At 37.3% G+C, this 14,078-nt stretch overlaps 1 protein-coding gene across 3 annotated transcripts in view; it reads left to right on the top strand.

Annotated features, from left to right (window-relative positions):
* ITPR2 (inositol 1,4,5-trisphosphate receptor type 2) overlaps nucleotides 1-14,078 on the top strand; it is a 527,727-nt gene that overhangs the window by 245,922 nt on the left and 267,727 nt on the right. For all 3 annotated transcript variants that reach the window (XM_060024473.1, XM_060024471.1, XM_060024470.1), the window contains 6 exons: nucleotides 2,527-2,616; nucleotides 2,713-2,838; nucleotides 7,685-7,807; nucleotides 8,455-8,655; nucleotides 10,969-11,220; nucleotides 13,880-14,005. In XM_060024473.1, the coding sequence (XP_059880456.1) occupies nucleotides 2,527-2,616; nucleotides 2,713-2,838; nucleotides 7,685-7,807; nucleotides 8,455-8,655; nucleotides 10,969-11,220; nucleotides 13,880-14,005 (918 nt within the window). The remainder of the gene's footprint in view (nucleotides 1-2,526; nucleotides 2,617-2,712; nucleotides 2,839-7,684; nucleotides 7,808-8,454; nucleotides 8,656-10,968; nucleotides 11,221-13,879; nucleotides 14,006-14,078) is intronic.

Raw genomic sequence — 14,078 nt, 5'->3', positions numbered from 1 at the left:
TCATCAATAAATTATTTTTGGTATCAAATAGAAATGCTGTTTGTCTCATGCTCTGACCTCCAGCCTCTTCCATCTAAACAGTTTATATTTACGTGAGCCGCTTGGGCCCCTTCCCTCTTCTACACTGACTTCACTTACATATATAGTTTTACATTTTCTTCTACAACTTTTTCAGATTCACTTAATGTTTATTGTCTTGTAGACAATATCTCCCATTCTTTTTTCTCTTTTATTTACCTGGGGTGGAGATTGGATTGCTTTCATTTCTTTCCTAGGATTTATTAACATAGGTGATACAACCCTGGAAGGAAACAGTAACGGTTTGAATACTTGCAGTGTTTTTATTCTTTAATTTTTGCAGTTCCAGTTCCATTGAGTGAAAGAGATAAGGTGGTCAGAAAATCTTGGAGAGTATCCTGTCATAGTAAAACAAAGTGAGATTTAAAGCAAATGGTAGTGAGCCATAGAATCAGATGCCAAAGACAGTTCTAGTAATTGAGTCATTGACACATAAAAGAATTTTAATACAGTAGATTATTCTTTTGAGGAATTTAGTGGGGGTAGTAATCTATGCAAGACTACTTCCCAGAATGGGTGGTATCACAGAAAGTGCTTGGTTGGCCTCAACTTGGCCATATTTTCAGAGAGTTAAGAAAGAATCAGTAGAGGGTAGAAACTGTCCGTGCGCAAGAAACAGAGATGAAGCAGAGAGAAGAGGCAGGGGGAGATGGAATTTAAAAATCCGTGCTTCAAAAGTTCTTTTTCTCTGAGACATAGCAGGGAAGGTAGACGGTTTTGTAGATGATACTGGACATTTTCAGACGGAGAAGAGGCAATGTCATGTAGGGGAATTTCCTTATGCTCAGTAAAATGGGAGAAGAGTTACTTGCTAAGTGGAGTTCGGATTGGGAGCCTCCGTCTTGGACAGTATTTGCCTGGAGAGAAGTCACAGAGGAACACGGAGCTTACTGAGCAGTGGTGATGGTACCGCATGGGCCAAGTCACGCACCTGCTTGAAGCCTTCCATCAGAATTCTTTGACTAGCAAGGAAAATGTATATATTTTTCTTTCTTGGTTTGCATTAATTTTGTGATTTTTCATGGAACACAGTAGGAAAAACAGGGACAAATAAAATTTATCAATTGGCTTCACATATTTTTTACTTTTGCCTGAGCTTAGATTGGAGTCCCCTTTAACTGTGAGTCCAACACCTTCAATGTAGTCAGGACTTTAGGGTGTTTTTTAACCCACGTTGAACTTGACATTCATCCCAAGTGCAATTTTGTACCTGTTGTAAATCAGGGAGGTGGTCGGGCCCCACTCCATCTAATGGTCCAGTTTTGCAACATGCTTTGTCAGTTCTTGTCATTTTCTACACACTGTTGTGCTTTTCTTTCTACAGTGCCTTTGGCTAAGGTGACTTCTTCGCCTAACAAGTGTACCCCTGCCCTTCCACACCCCTCTCATACTTAACTATGAGTATATGTACTTATAACTATGAGTATAAGTAGTTTTCATCTTTCAAGACCTTAGCTTAAATTTCCCCCCCTTCATAAAGCTGTCTAAAGCTATAACTAGCCTCTGTCTCTCTCTTTGAATAGTGAATTCTGCTCAGTTCAAATCTTTATTTTCATATTTCTCCCTGTTTTCTTAGGTAAACTGTAATTTTCTTGTGGGAAGGACCATATCTTCTATTTCTTTTATATCTATTCACCATTGCCTAGTACCAGAAATGTATTAAGTCTTAATAAATGTTCAGGTATTAAATTGTTTGTAAGTGATGTTTTATTTTCATATGGTGACTCCAATAGTTGATATTTAAAATATCTATCTCCCTGTATTTGTTTTTTTATTGTACTGCTACAGATAATGGTTGTTATATTGAAATGCTTTTGGTGTTTCAAGTCCTCTTAATAAGCTTTATTAATTTAAAATATTATTTTTAAATAAAGAAAATTTTTTTTTCATTTTCATGATTCTGTACATGGTTGGTTGGCCCCCAGTCATGACTCTTAAGGATGTCATGGTAACCTGTCAGAGAATTCTTGGGTTAAGGTGCTTTTTCCTCCCATCCCTGAAGTGTTTTAACATGTCATGTTATGATATGCTCCTTCAGTCTTTTTTTTTTTTCCCTGAAGTTCATCCCTAATAATAAAATTATGCCTCCTATGCCCTGGATTTTTACTATTCCTTTTCCTGTAGGCAATATAAAGTCATGATATGTCTGATACATTTAGCATAAGGAAATAGACTGATAATGTTACTTGTAATACCCTTTCCTTTTAAACTTAATTCATTAATTATTAGTAATGCCATAGATCTTGTAATTGGTTGTTGTTGGGAAGTGGTCATTTTCATGACTCATTTAAGCCAAGGAGCTTTTTATGGGATAAAAAATACCAAGGAAACATTTAAGTTGAATAATTAATTCATCACAAAATAATTACAAGAAGTATTTCTTACAAAATAAATAAATTTATTACAAAGATATATAGGGCATAACATACATCTTTGTGTTTATTTTAGGACTCAAACATTTTAAGTCCAGTGCAAGATGGAACAAAGAAACCACAGATTGACAGCAATAAGAGCAACAACTACCGGATTGTAAAGGAGGTCAGATGTGAAATATTTCTATATGAGTTTATACTGGCATGGCAAAGAAGTTTTGTTCATTTATTATATTTAATGCTTTTCTTCTTCTTTGGAAAGATTTTGATTAGGCTAAGTAAACTCTGTATACAGAATAAAAAGTGTCGGAATCAACATCAACGATTACTGAAAAATATGGGAGCCCATTCAGTGGTGTTAGACCTGCTGCAGATACCCTATGAAAAGGTAAGTTCTTAGGTACTGTTTTCCTTTTTAAATTTTGATACAATTTCAATATAGCAAGGTTACAAAGAATCTTTTTCCTTGAACTATTTGCAGGTAAGTTGCCAACCTGATGCCCTACCACCCCTGAGCCCTTTAGTGTATATTCCCTACAGGTATAACCAAGTAACAACCTTCCAGATCGGGAAAGAGCATCCCACTCTACTGCTACCTAATCCTCACATGCCATTCACATTTCTCCCATCATCTCAATCATGTCCTGTTTGACAAAAAGATCCACTTCAGAAACAGGAGCTGTTTGGTGTTATGTGCATTTTAATCTCCTCATGCTGGAACTCTTTGACGTTGACACTTTTGAAGACAGACCAGCTATTTTGAAGACTGTCCCTTAATTTGAGTCATTTGATGTTTCCTCGTGATTCGATTCAGTTATGCATCTTTGGCAGGAACGTAACAGAAGTAACACTTAAGTTTTTCCCACCACTTCCTATCAGGCAGCATGCGATTTTGATTTGCCCCATGACCGGTGATGTTTACTTGGGTCAATTGATTAAGGTGGTGTCTGCCAGGATTATCACTGTGAAGTACTCAGTTTCCCTTTGTAACAAATATTTTGTGGCGTGGTTCTTTGAAACTAAGTAAACGTTCCATTTTTTTATCAAACTTTCAATTTATTCATTTATTTTTATCAGTATGGACTTACAGATGCTCGTCTTATTCAATAGGTTATATTTGGTTTCTAGCACTGTTTATTTTGATTGTCCCAGATTTGGCCAATGGAGCCCCTTCAGGCCAGCTGACCTGTCCTCTAACATGGTCCCATCATTCTTCGAGTAGTTCCTTGCTTTGTTGCACATTAAAATAGTCCAGGCTCCCTTGCATTTTTCTTGTTCCACCTCTGGAATTAGCCATTTATTCAGGAAGCCCCAGTTCCATTTGGGGGAGAATGGTATTTGGGAGAAAAATCCTGAGAACTAAATGTACTTATTGCTGTGGAGGTTTGCCCCTCCAGGCCCTTTAAGTAGACAAATCTAGAGAATATATGTGTGTGTGAATATAGTTATTCTCTTACTCCATCTGATCTTCCATCACCACTGCTGCCCATTCCTCCTTATGAATGCCCTCTGCACCTCACTCAGGCTCTGACCCCTCCACAAAGGTGGATGCCCTCTTCATCTCTCTTGGGCACCAATGTGCCATGCCAGGCCCCTCTCTGTGGATACCCTCCCCACTTGTACTTTTCACTTCTCATACTGGATTGCCCCCTGTCTGACTTAGTTATGTTTTAATATGTAAATTTATAAGGTGGTATAATTCAAACTAGGTTAGATAATGCAATGAAAGAATTACTGAAAAGCAAGAAAAAGTATTAAACCTTAAAAAAGGTATTAAAAAAGATATTTTCCAAATTATTATATCTTTGATATTGTAACATGGGCATTGGACATGTGATCAAGTCCCTTTTTCTACTATTTAGTATAACTGTAGTGTTGAGTATTTTACTACTACTTTGTGTTTTGCTGTTTTATTATTAATCATATTTTTATTGAAGTATAATTCACTTATAATATTATATTAGTTTCTGGTGTACAACAGAGTGATTTGATACGTCTATACATCACAAAATGATGTGACCATACAAAGTTATTACGATATTATTGACTATATTCCCTATGCTGTATATTACATCCCTATGACTTGTTTATTTTATAACTGAAAGTTTGTACCTCTTAATCTCCCCCACCTAGTTCACTCATTCCCCCCGACGCCGGCAACCACTAGTTTGTTCTCTGTATCTATGAGTCTGTTTCTGTTTTGTTATGTTTGTTCATTTGTTTTCTCTTTTAGATTCCACATATAAGTGAAATCATACAGTATTTGTCTCTGTATGATTTATTTCACTTAGCATAATACCCTCTAGGTCCATCCATGTTGTCACAAATGGCAAGATTCCATTCCTTTATGGCTGAGTATTATTCCATTGTATATGTATATCACTTCTTCTTATTCCATTCATCTGTCAGTGGACACTTAGTTTGCTTTTGTATCTTGACTATTGTAAATAATGCTGTAGTGAACATATGGGTGTACATATCTTTTTGAATTAGTGTTTTTGTTTTCTTCAGAAAAGTACTCGAAGTGGAATTGCTGGATCATATGATAGTTCTATTTTTAATTTTTGAGGAAACGTTATATACTGTCTTCTGTAGTGGCTACACCAATTTACATTTCCGCTAACAGTGCATACGGGTTCCCTTTTCTCCACATTCTCACCAACACTTGTTATTTGTTTTTGATAATAGCCTTTCTGACAGGTGTGAGGTGATATCTCACTGTGGTTTTGATTTGCACTTCCTTGATGATTAGTGATGTTGAGCATCTTTTCATGTGTCTGTTGGCCATCTGTATGTCTTCTTTGAAAAAATGTCTATTCAGTTCCTATGCCCATTTTTAAAATCAGATTGTTTGTTTTTTTGATGTTCAATCATATGAGTTTTTTGGTATATTTTGTATATTAATCCCTTATTGGATATATCATTTGCAAATGTCTTCTCCCATTCAATAGGTTGCCTTTTCGTTTTGTTGATAGTTTCCTTTGCTGTGCAAGAATGTTTTAGTTTGATTAGGTCCCACTTGTTTATTTTTGCTTTTGTTTCCCTTGCCTGAGGAGACATATCCAAAAAGTATTGCTGAGACCGATGTCAAAAAGTGTACTTCTCACATTTTCTTCTAGGAGTTCTATGGTTTCAGGTCTTAGATCTAAGTCCTTAATCCACTTTAAGTCTACTTTTGTATATGGTATGAGAAAGTAGTCCAGTTTGATTCTTTTGCATGGAGCTGTCCAGTTTTCCCAACACTGTTTATTGAAGAAGCTGCCTTTTCCCCATTGTGTATTCTTGCCTCCTTTGTCATTCCTTCCTGATGCATTTCTACCACTCTTCACCAGCCCAGAATGTCTAAATCAAGTGATTTTTACTTGCATCACCTAAAGCTTAAATAAAAGGTTGAAGAATTTTTCTACACATCACTGAAAGTCACATACAATGTGACATCCTCTCTCTCAGAGCTCATTCCTTGGTTAATTGACCGTAGTTCTTGGGTTTATCTCTGGGCTCTCTGTTCTGTTCTGTTGATATATGTGTCTGTTTTTGTGCCAGTATCATACTATTTTGATCACTGTAGCTTTGTAGTATAGTTTGATATCAGGGAGCATGATATCTCCAGCTTTGTTCTTCTTTCTCAAGATTGTTTTGACTATTCAGGGTCTTTTGTGGTTCCATATAAATGTTAGAATTATTTCTGGGAAAAATGCCATTGGGGTTTGCTCAGTTTTGATACCTAGATTGTTCAGGAACAAACAAAAAAAAGCATAAGATGACAGTTTCAAAGAAACACCAATTCCAGTAGAACTGGCCCTGATGTCCTCCTGTGTGGCTGGCTTTTCTGTGGGAATTGGGTGTTCCTGCGGCTAAAGTTCCTTTGATGTTTTTTCACTATCCCTGGATTACACACATAAAGGAAAATGTTAGTCGATTTTGAAATAAAAACTTCCTATTTTCAAGATAGGAATGGAGTTTTCTGGACATATTTATGAGTCTGGTTAGTTCATCCCTATTTTCAGTGTGAGGAAGTGAGTCTATTAATGATCCGAGGCAGTTTATTTAGTTATAGATGGCATAAAATATAGACTCTCAGGTTAGGAAAAAAGAAAACATTAAATGCATTGAATATGAACTATTACTCAAAACATGAGTCCATTTTGTGTATCTGACACTGACCACATGACCTACCCAGAAAAATTTTAGGTTGTTTCAGTGATATTGTTAAAAGACCACTTTTAAAAAGAGACCTTTGCATTCTTTGTGAGTTTTGAGACTTAAGTTCCTTATTGAGATTCTTATTAGCAGTGAAGTACCTTATTGTAGGACTTTGGAAAATGACAGTGAATAAGGAAACAACCTAAGAGTGTGTGTGTTAAGAAAGAGGGGGACAAAGAGAGAGTGGAAAAGAGGAGGTCGGAAAGCGAAGAGAAAAAGGAAAAGAATGAGATGGAAAAAATAGACAAAGTAAGTCGCAAAAGGAGGGTGCACAGAGAGGGGAGAGGAGAGACTAGAGGTAAGGTCAGAACTATATATACAGAGAGAAATTTACAGAGTGGAGAAAAGAGGGCAAGTGAGTGGAGAGAAGAAAGAGTGGGGGCAAAGCAGGAGGACAAGGGAGTGAGAGCAGGAGAGAAGGAGCAGAAGGGGCCAGAGGAGGAGGGATAGATGCCTCCTGGAAAAATAGAAAGGGAGGAGTTGGAGAAAGAGGGGGATAGAGATGGTGGGGAAGGAGGAGAGACAGAAAACAAAAGGAATAGGAAGATCCAGGTACATGGAAACACTGGGAAAGATGGGAAATCCAAGAGAGGGGAGGAAAGAGAGGGATTGGAGGGTGCAGGACAGAAGGGAGCAGAACCCAGGAGAATGAGGGGGCCAGAGAGAGAGGAAGGGGGGACAACGGGGGTGTGGGGACAGAGGCAGGGGAGAAGAGACAGCTTTGTACGGAGATGGGAAATTGTAGTGGACAAGCAGGAAAGTTGGGGAGAATGAGAGATGGACCGTGAAACAAAAAGGGGGAGGAAAGAGTGGAGCAGAACAGATAGGAGGAGAATTAAGAGAAGGGGAGAGACATCTACAAAATGGGGAGGGTGGATGGGACGGGGTAACCGGGAGAGGGGTAGACACAGAAAGGGGAGCATAAAATAGTGGCATGGAGGAAAAAATGCATGTGCGAAAAAATATATTCTTTGATAATATTTTTGCTCCTGTGTGTTTCTCTGTATCACGTGCTACTCTTTAACTTCTAGAATGATGAAAAGATGAATGAAGTAATGAATCTGGCCCATACATTCCTGCAGAATTTCTGTCGGGGAAATCCACAGAATCAAGTTCTCCTCCATAAACATCTGAATTTGTTCTTAACCCCTGGTGTAAGTATTTGAGTGACTTCTAATATTTATAGTAAAGTGTCAATCTCATTCGTTTTAGCAACTTTGTTGGATAGAATTTTATTCATCTTCATCACCACATTTTTTAACTTGTAGGGGGTTCTCCTCCTAAAAGTGAATATCTTTTATTTCCATTAAGGAAACATTTAAAGAAACGTGAAAAATTACACAGATCTTACCTTCAGATGACAACTTCATTTATATGTACATAGTTTAATGTTAGGAAAAAGATGTGGTAGGACAAAGACTAACTCTTTGATGCCGTGAGTAAGTTAAATCTGGAAAACTCAAAGGTGGAGTTAAATCTGCTCTGTAAAACATGTGTCAGCGAATACTAAGGGGCAGCTACTTTTGAATAATACATAATTAAATTAATCTCAAGAATACTGTTGCCAACTTGTTGACCTTTATAATAAGCCCCGTCTTCCAACTAAATTCCTTTGTGAGCTCAGTTTTTTTTTTAAGTGCTGAATAATCTCAATGCACTTTGTAGAAGACTTGCACAGAAAAACTCACTACAGTTTTGCATAAAATAGGAAACTAATCACAAGCTGCGCAATTGATCTAAGTACTGTAGAATAGAAAATTGATCTTGTCAGAGTTACAAGGGCACATTCCTCTGTGTGTAGCTCCTTGAAGCAGAAACCATGCGGCACATCTTCATGAACAATTATCATCTGTGCAATGAAATTAGCGAGAGGGTTATCCAGCACTTCGTGCACTGCATTGAGACACACGGCCGCCACGTGGAGTACCTGAGGTTTCTGCAGACGATTGTCAAAGCAGACGGTAAATATGTGAAGAAATGCCAGGATATGGTGATGACCGAGGTATGTTCTCAGTTTGTATTTTATCAGCTTCACATAAACAATATGCTCAAATATGGGTTTTCTGTTAATTTAGAGTGACAAACAATCCCCCAGCAACATAGGTTTGGAAAATAAATTAAGTACGACTACTTAAGCACAAATGTGTTTTGCTTAGACCTAGGGAAGTAACGTATCATAAGTTGGTGTTATAATTTTCTAGGAGTTTATTTTTTTTTGATTCTTAATGGATTTGTGTATTTTAAATAATGGGTAAAATCCTATGAAAAGTTATAGATTATTTAGAATGAAAATGATTAAATTTTATATTTTTAAGTTTCAGTATGTAACAAAAATGGATTAAACTCTGCTTTTCAAGTGCCCTTATTACTCGGTTCCTGAAACATAGACTGGGTGTTCTTTGCTACTATTTACAGGGGGCTTTGAAGGGAATGAAACTAATGAATAGAAATTATCCATCAGTGATTCATTATATATGGAAACTTAGCTATTTAGAGTAAGTTAAAAATTTGAGAAAAGCAAATGGATGGAGTACTTCATTTATTTTGCCCTTTTCATTATGTTGTTTGTCATTGAGCAAGATTTATACAATGAATGAGTTAATCACTGGGAACCCATACTTTGGAGAATACTTTGAGCCTGTTTGGGTAAATCATTGCTCTGTGACCTAATGGTTCTCTAAAGGCCTGTATGGATTAGGCAGCTTTCAAACATGGCTACAAACAAGTTATATAGTAGATTATAGTGATTTGGGGGGATTTTCATAATGATGTACCTTAAATTTGAGAGTGCGAGTAGTCTCTATATTGGTATAATGTGAGTCCCTCTTGCTCCATAGAAATGCTAAAGTTAATTCAGTTGGAAGCCTTGAATTTTAAACGTAAATTATTGTTATTAACATTTAAGGAGCATTTTAAACTTGTAAAATTTACCTCTTATCTGTATTTACGTGAACATTAGCCCTTCATTGCCTAGAAATGTGAGAATTAATTTGATTTTGGAAAATCATCATGGAAAGACTTAAAATGGGAAAGCAGCGCATAGTTAAGCCAGTCCTATGGCATTTATTAGGTGAAGCATTTCTGTGTGTAAAGAAGTATTTATAATATTATGTTAATATATAAATTTTTGACCCATATACATTCACTTTCAACAAAACTTTCAGTGTAAGCCAATTAATTGTCTTATCAATTCGAATAAAATAGAGAGAAAAATTACATAATCTGTGTTCTCCACCAGAATATTTCACATTGGCGTCAGAAAATTGGTGCTGTAATAGACAACAAGAATTGAGGCCTGCGCAGCTCCTGACCTGTCTGTGGTTTGGGGTTGCTATCTGCCTCATAAAGCAAAGTAGAGGGTTTGTCTTCTGGGAAGACAAAAGTCTTCTCTGCCAAAACCTCTTACATAGTTGGCCTTGGCATCTTCCAGGAATTGGAGGGCAGGGATTGAGACCTCTTGAGTCTGGGTTTTCAGTTGAGGTAGAGAGAGAAGACAGTGGTTATGAAGTCTGGAGTGGGGTGTAGTTACCTCCAGAACTCATCACTGTTAACTCAGCCTGGGCTTCACGACAGTCAAAGTGGATTCCTCAATAAAATAATAATACAGTTTCCCCCCCCAAATAGACAAGGCATTATGGTGATTGAGCAATAAAATGACCACCTGCTGGAATTCTCCACTGAAGTTATATAAACAAAACAGGGAGGAAAATTTATGTCCTAAAAGCCCCTACATATTCATTCTTTGTCTCTCTCTCTTTTTTAAAAGTTGTCTTTTTCTCTTCATTTCTCCCATCTCTGCTTTTACCTCCATTCTCTACCGACATCCATGACACGTGGAATCTCCAAATTCTCGTAGAGTTGCATTTGGTTCAGTGTACTTGCTTACTTATTCTGTCACTATTGAAGGAGATGGGGATATTTTATTCTATAGTAAAATTAGACTTACGAGATTTCTCATGCTTGGCAATGGAGTCTGCCATTTGAAGTAGAAGGAAGTAACTTCATTGGAATATTTTGCAGGTTCAATTTCAGTGGGTGACTCACTGAACAGTTTACTGTCATCTGTGTCCTTAATTCTTGCCCCTCTCCATCTCTCCCGTGTCTCTCCGACTGGTTTTGATAACATTCATAACTAATCACTTGACACATGCCTAGAATCTTTTTTACCATCCTGCCTTGGTGTAGTTCTGCATTTGCAGTGTTATCTATGTTTTTACAAAGAGATGCACGTATTTCCAGATAGACCAAGCCTTTGGAAATAACTGCAAGGATGAACATTTGGACTGCTATGTCGACTCTCTTGTTATCATTTCAGTTGATAAATGGGGGTGAAGATGTGCTGGTATTTTACAATGATAGAGCATCATTTCCCATCCTTCTCCATATGATGTGTTCAGAGAGGGACCGAGGGGACGAGAGTGGCCCCTTAGCCTACCACATCACCCTTGTGGAGTTGCTGGCAGCATGCACAGAGGGGAAAAATGTCTACACTGAAATCAAGTGCAATTCCCTTCTGCCCCTGGACGACATAGTGAGGGTGGTGACCCATGACGACTGCATCCCTGAGGTAAGCCTGGCAAAAGCTTAGTGGCTATAGAATTGTTAGTAATTTTTAATAAGTGCCGGAAGTCCTCCTACTATTATTTATAATGAGATAATGTATTTAGTGAAGGAATTGTCCTTAGCTATACAATTAGGAACATTTAAAAGAGCATAAAAAGTTTACTCTTTTGTTCTACAAGGAACTATGAAAAAGGATAAACCTTTTTAAAGTATAGCCGCTATTAGTTTACTAGAAGCTACCATAGGAATTTCTAGGTATGGCATTGTGATCAAACGGAAAAATTGACTTGTAACCTCTAGTATGTTCCTGAGCATAAAACAGATGCTTCATAAATAATTCACAGTCATCAATAGGAGAGGCTAGGATGGTACTGCAGGATCACTATCAGATTCTCTAGGTTTACCTTTGCTTTATGGAGTAGATGCATTCTTGGAAATATGGACACATTTTGCTTTATTCACACATCATCTTTTACCCTCTGTTCTTGTTTGGCATGACGGCAGGGAAGAAACTCATTAGAAGCTGGTTGTCTGCCAACAAGATTAACGAGGCTTCCAGGAACGTGCATTGCAATAATGTTTTTCTTTTCTACCATTGTGGTGTATTGTTGCAAAGTTTATAAACATGTGATACACTAAATCCAAACATTTTAAATCACAGTAGCTTAAAAAGGCATCCAGTTAGGTTAACTTCCCTACTTCCAAATAGTCCTACACAGTGATGGACTTGAAAGTATATTTTTATGAAAATTTGTGTAATTGTTGATACCTCAAACCAAGGGTACTTCATGACCTGATTGGTTTGAAATAAGATGGCAAAGAAAGGAAGCATAGTGTAGTGATTAAATCCGTGGGTTCTGTCTTTATTTGAGGTCCTGATTCTGGCCATGCAGTTCTCTCGGACATAGCACTCTAACCTCTTATATTCACATACTTCACCCCTCGTCATCCTTCAGATCTTGATTCCAGCATTACTTCTTTAAGGAAGACCCTCCTGGCTTCCCATAGTAGAGTCTATAAGAGCCTATAATTTGAAATTTGATATTTGAATTTTATTAGTTAAAAATATCTGTAGCCTTCACATTCTTTACCAAGATTATAAGCTAAATGAGAGTAACACCTGGGTCTGTTTGTAGTCACCATTATATTGTCTGAACCTGAACCTACATTTAATAAGTATGTTCTGAATGAATGAACGAATGGTTTAAAGAATGAGTCAGAATCTTGGATCCATTACTTTCTAGCTGTGTGACTGATTCCAACAGGGTACTTAACCTTCTAATCTTCAATTTACACAATCTTGAAGCAAAATAATTATAGTATGTACCTGATAGGATTGGTGGAGGATTAAATTAAGATATTACATACAGACTGCTGAAGGCGTTTGGCATGTAGCGAGCACTGAATGCATATTAACTGCTGTCAAGATGATTATGATATGCACCAAATGGCTCTGATGTCTCCGTGACACAGGCACCCTGCCATTGAAGATTTGCTTCAGACCTCAGTCAGGCAGAGATAAGTACTAAGGGCATGAAAGCTGGCCCTGTATTCCTTATGGTTCTAACTCGGATTCTGTGAACGCTCTGAAATTGTTTACATGATTTTTTTATGTGTGTGCATTTTTCTGGGGAAATTTATAGCATTCATCATATTCTTATACAGAGAGAGAGAGAGGAGAGAAAAGAAGAGATAAGAAAAGAGAAGAAGGGGAAAGAAAAGGAAAAACAAAAACTATTGCCCTATGCACTTTAGAAAGGGTATATGTTGGTGAGACTCATGCCAGTCTTTTATGAGGAACTTTGCTAAATCTGGAAAGGAACTTTACTACATCTTAAAATAATTCAATTTTTTTTTTTTTTTTTTTGGTAAGCTGTGAGCCTGCCTCTTCTCAGAAATAGTAATTTAAATGCTTTTGAATGGCAACAAAGTATTATTTAGTCAACATACTGAAGCATTGTATTAGATCTCTTTTGGTTGCAAGTGACAGAAACCCAATTTAAACTAGTTTAAATTTTAAAAGGGAATTTTATTGGCTCTTGTATTTGGGAATTTGAAGAATAGTTGTTCATATGATTCAAGAGGTTCAAACAATGTCAGGATTCCTTCTATCTTTTGTTACCGTTTCCTTTGGGGTTTTGCCTCATTCTCTTTATCTGAGCATAATTTTCCTCCACACACCTGGAGAAGATGGATCTTGGAGTCCAGGTTGACCTTGTTCCATTTTGACAATGAGAGAGGGGGAAAGGGAGCGAGAGAGAGAACGAGAGAATATGAATGAATGAATGACAGAGACAGAGAAGGGGAGGGGAGGTGGGGAGGTGAGGTGGAGAGGAGGGAAGAGAGGGAGGCAGAGAGGGAAAGAGAGTACTTTTGACTCCTAGTGTCTGAAATATGTTAGACTTGGTTTACATGAAGTTCACATTCTCACACCAATCACAGGGCCCAGGGGAATGGAATACTAGGTCATGTGTTTACCCTGGGCCAGGGGGTGGAGTGTTTTAGTAAAAGAAAGGAGATGGGAATGCTCTCTGGGTACACCCAAAGTATACTATAATTTACTATAGGAAATAACACAGTTTCACATAACCATTCATAATACATATTGGAAGATGAAGAATAAGGAAAAAACTCACTCTCTTCTCTATTTGAAACTTGCGCAGGTTAAAATTGCTTATGTGAATTTTGTTAATCACTGTTACGTTGACACTGAAGTGGAAATGAAAGAAATCTACACAAGTAACCACATTTGGAAATTATTTGAGAGCTTCTTGGTGGATATGGCAAGGGTAAGTCACGCGTTGATCATTAAATACTACTTCCTGTTTAGTAAGGTCATTGATATATATTTTGACTAAACAG

This window comes from Delphinus delphis, chromosome 11 (genome assembly GCF_949987515.2).
Source record: "Delphinus delphis chromosome 11, mDelDel1.2, whole genome shotgun sequence".
In the NCBI taxonomy this organism is placed as follows: Eukaryota; Metazoa; Chordata; class Mammalia; order Artiodactyla; family Delphinidae; genus Delphinus; species Delphinus delphis.
This window is presented reverse-complemented; position numbering and strand designations above follow the sequence as displayed.